Raw genomic sequence first — 4,171 nt, forward strand, 5'->3', positions numbered from 1 at the left:
CGGCGGGCCTTCCAGTCCCCGCGCGCGCGTGCTCCCTTCCCGGGGCAGGGAGGCGGCGGCGGTGCAGCTCGACTTGGCTGCGGTCCGGCGGCCCTGCGGTGGCGGCCGGCGGCAGGCGTGGTGACGGCGCCGCTCCTTGGCGGCGGGGCGGCGTGGTGGTGCTGGGTGGCCATCGACGCACCCCCGGCATGGTCTCGTTGTGTGTGGCGCGGTGAGGAGGTGGAGCGGCTCGGACTTGGGGCGTCGGTGCTGACGGCGTGCCGGCAGCAGCGCGAAGGCGGGAGCTTTACGGGCCCACGAGGGCTCGGCCGGGCCTGTGGGCCTACGGGCATGGTGTGCTCCTGCTATTGCGTCCGGACGGCTACTGTCGCGGACGGTGGAGGTGGGGCCCTCCCGCGTGCCGATGGTGCTGATGCCCTAGTCCCGGCTCTGATTCTTCGCCGTGCTGTCCTCACTTCGCGGTGCCGTGGTGAGACGGCGTGGAGGCCTCATGACCGCGTTGGTGCAGGGTGGTGGTTGGTTTGGTGGCGGGATCCGGAGCGCCCGAGGTGCGGGTTGGGATCGGGGGAAACCCCTGTCGGCGTGGCCGACTCCGGCGCGGTGGCGCCTATGGGTGCCACCTGACCTTCCGGGAGGGCGTCGGGGGCTACCCTTCCTCTCGCCTCGTCGTGTATCGGGGGAAACCCTTGGCAGCAGCGTCGTCATCGTCGTGATCCTTCTTGCAGGTGTTGATTGGTGCCGACGCTTCGGAGTCTTGGAGCCTAGTGGATGAGCCCGGTGGGCCCAGCGATCGCGAGGCTTCTTCGTTTTTGTTGATCCGCCGTTGTCGGCATTTGTTTCTTTTGCTCTTTCCCTGTTGTTTCTTTTGGGCGTGATTGTGCTGCTTTCGCCCCAGCATCTATCCCTGTATGATTCGGTTGGTTGCTTTGTATACAAAGCGGGGGGAAACCCTTTTTCGGCAAAAATCCTGCAGAAATCAATATTTCTCTTTTTTTATGAGTCGATGCAGAAAACAATTTGTTTTTTCTTTGAGGTTTTGCAGAAATCAATCATGTGAACCAAACTGGGCCTCAGCAGAGCATTGCAGCAGCTCCGGCCCGCCATCGTACTGGCCCATACAATTCCGAAAAGCCCAACAAGCAACAAGCCCATATAACCCCTTGTATCACACTCAAAACTAAGCTTTCGCTTCTCTCTCTCTCAAAAAAAAAACTAAGCTTTCGCCGAAAAAAACGAGGGAAGAAGATCAATGCATCAATGAAAAACAGGGGGCAGTAAATAGCACATGTTAATTATTACTCTAATTATTCAACAACACTTGGTCGGAAACCACACGGAGTTGCTACACACCACAGGGAAGAAGAAAATCGGCCGATCGAGATACACAAATCGTAGGGACGCACAGCAGTGGAGCAAGCAAAGTACTGTAGCATCCACACCACACCACACCACACACTAGTATAGTAAAGCTATGGCGAGCCGAGCGGCTATGCAGGCTAGGCGTCGAGCACGGTGGGGCACTGGAAGCCGTTGGGCGGGTGCTTGCCGCAGGTGATGAGCAGCCGGAGCGCCACGGGGAGGTAGATGTTGATGTTGAGGACCCGCGCCCGGATGGTGGTGCAGAGGCACAGCGCCGCGTCCAGGTCCGCCACCCCCTGCACCAGCGGGCAGCACTTGCTCCGCGCCTCCCGCCCGATCACCAGGTGCACCAGCCCGCTCAGCACGTCCACGCACGCGTTCAGCTTCAGCGCGTCGATCGGGCACGTCTTCCTCCCCGGCCCCGGCGACGGCGGCGGCACGTAGGGCGGAGTGTATGGCGGTGTCGGCGGCACGTAGGGTGGCGACGGCGTGTATGGTGGAGTTGGCGGGACGTAGGGCGGAGTGTATGGCGGCGTCGGCGGGACGTATGGTGGCACGTACGGCGGAGGCAGTGGCGTTGGTGGCACGTACGGCGGACTCGGAGGAATGTACGGTGGCGTCGGCGGGGTGTAGGGCGGCACGTACGGCGGTGGCAGTGGAGTAGGAGGCCCGTACGGCGGAGTCGGCGGGGTGTAGGGCGGCACGTACGGCGGTGGCAGTGGAGTAGGAGGCCCGTACGGCGGAGTCGGCGGTGGGCGCGGCGTCGGCGGCGGGTGGCACGGTGGGCATTTGTGGCCCGACGGTGGCCCGTGGTGGTGCTTGGGCGGCTTGACGTGGTGGGGCGGGTGGTGGTGTCCAGGATCACCACCACCGCCACCGCCATGTCCCGGCGGGCAGTTGCTGTACGACCCGTACGTGCCCGGCAGGAGCAGGACGACGGCGACACCAACAAGCAGTAGCGAACACACTCTGGCAAGGCTGGCCATGGCGCCGGGGCGTCCGGTCAGTGCGCGATCCCAATGCCAATGCAGTGCCATGAGACGCACTCCTCGAGGCGTTTTATAGAGGGGATATGCCAGACGCCCGCGCCATGCCGCGCGCCAGGTGTTCGACGGGAGCCCACCTGGCGACCGATGGCGCGCGCGCGGCGCAAGAGGCCACGGGCGGCGCGGGGCTCACGGTCACGGGCGCGCACTGCACGCATACAGAGGCGTCAATTCTAGTTGTACTCCATGCGCCCGATGCGCGCATGCCGCCATGGCACGGGGCCGCGAGTGCGTGACGCGCCAGCTGAGGGAAGGAGCATGAGAGTGGAAAGTGAGGCTGACTGAGGATTTGTCCTTTGAGACGAGACTCGAGCGCCCGTGAACTGTCAGGGTTTTGGCGCCTTCGCCAACTCTACTCTAAGCATACGGTAGGTTGCCGATTCAAAAAAGGTTCATGCCACACGTATATAAGTGATATAAGTGCCATACGTGTGGCACCAACATAGGGTAACTTTAAACGTTTTTTAGGCAAGTTTAGTGACGCGAGGATGACAACTTTAGTAATCAAGCATGGCAACTTTCTTTCCATATGGCAAGTTTTAGTTTTTTTGATGTTTGTTTTTTCTTTTCAGATGGCAACTTTAGTTGTAAAAAACATCATGACCGGATTGCTTCGTGCTGCACGTGTGGCAATTATCATTTGGGTTTGACAAATGCACAGAAAAAAGACAGGGAGATTAGGGTGGCTCGTTACGTGCGCGTGATGTCGAGATTTTGTGCTAGGTGCTTTGGATCTATTTGGCACGACTACAACTCTAGGGCGTTTGTCCTGAGGGTGTGTGCATGAATACTTCCGCCGTCATCGACAAGGTCAAGCCAGCTCCAACAGGGAAGCGCTGACAAAAACGCGTCGGCGACAATAGTCGTTTGGTGGTCTATAGACCTTAATGCAATTTTTATTATGTTTGATGTGTTTTACACTGCTGATGAACTTTTGCTATGTCGTGCCACATGTATATCACTTATCAGGGTCCTTCGTCAGATAGTGTCGCTTTCACTTGAAATCTTCTCTCATTATGCATGACAACCTTGTCTCATGATTCCCACGACCCCTCTGTGTCCCTTTTCTCTCACATTACACTATATCAGACACACAATGAGTTCTCTCTTCCACCGACTAGTACATGGATTTATTTCGGTAATGTTCAGACGGGAAGGAGTGGCAAAACAACAGATTTTCCTTTTAGTTGCGCCGCGAGATCAAACGTGGCATTATTTAGGAAAAATATATTTCACTGTCAAAAACTGCAAAACCTATACAATTAAAACTACCATCTAAAACGTTCGCAAATGTCAATCATTCGCAAGCTAAGAGGGTCCTTTTTTTCAATCTTAAACCTGGAACAACCATATTTGTTAAAAAAAATCTCAGATAGTATTTCGTTTGAACCCGGGTCTTTCTTTCAATGGTATCTTCAAAATAAGCCCACCTTTTGATATAATTTGATAATAGAATATGATATATGATGTCTCAACCAAGATATGGTATATTAGATCTCAAAAAAAGATATGGTATATTAAAAATTATTGGCTCTTTATGTTGGGGTGTTAGAAACAATCCATGTAACGTCAATGCAGTACATGTCGTATACTCATCCCAAATGAAACATGGAACGGTGGATCCATACACAATAACCACACATGGGATAGAAAAACCATTATCACAAATACATAACCCATAGACGATCGGCTAGCTCGGCGTCCGCGGCAACATGCATGATGTAGTGTGAGTTTGCACGACGACGGCCGTCGATAGTCATGGGGCC

At 55.6% G+C, this 4,171-nt stretch overlaps 1 protein-coding gene across 1 annotated transcript; it reads right to left on the reverse strand.

Moving 5' to 3' along the window:
* Nucleotides 1-1,269: 1,269 nt before the first annotated feature.
* LOC119336945 (36.4 kDa proline-rich protein-like) lies at nt 1,270-2,407 on the reverse strand. The gene has a single exon (XM_037609036.1). The coding sequence runs from the start codon at nt 2,394-2,396 to the stop codon at nt 1,497-1,499; it is 900 nt and encodes a 299-aa protein (XP_037464933.1). The 5' UTR covers nt 2,397-2,407; the 3' UTR covers nt 1,270-1,496.
* Between the last annotated feature and the right edge of the window lie 1,764 nt (nt 2,408-4,171).

This window comes from Triticum dicoccoides, chromosome 7B, assembly GCF_002162155.2.
Source record: "Triticum dicoccoides isolate Atlit2015 ecotype Zavitan chromosome 7B, WEW_v2.0, whole genome shotgun sequence".
Taxonomy (NCBI): Eukaryota; Viridiplantae; Streptophyta; class Magnoliopsida; order Poales; family Poaceae; genus Triticum; species Triticum dicoccoides.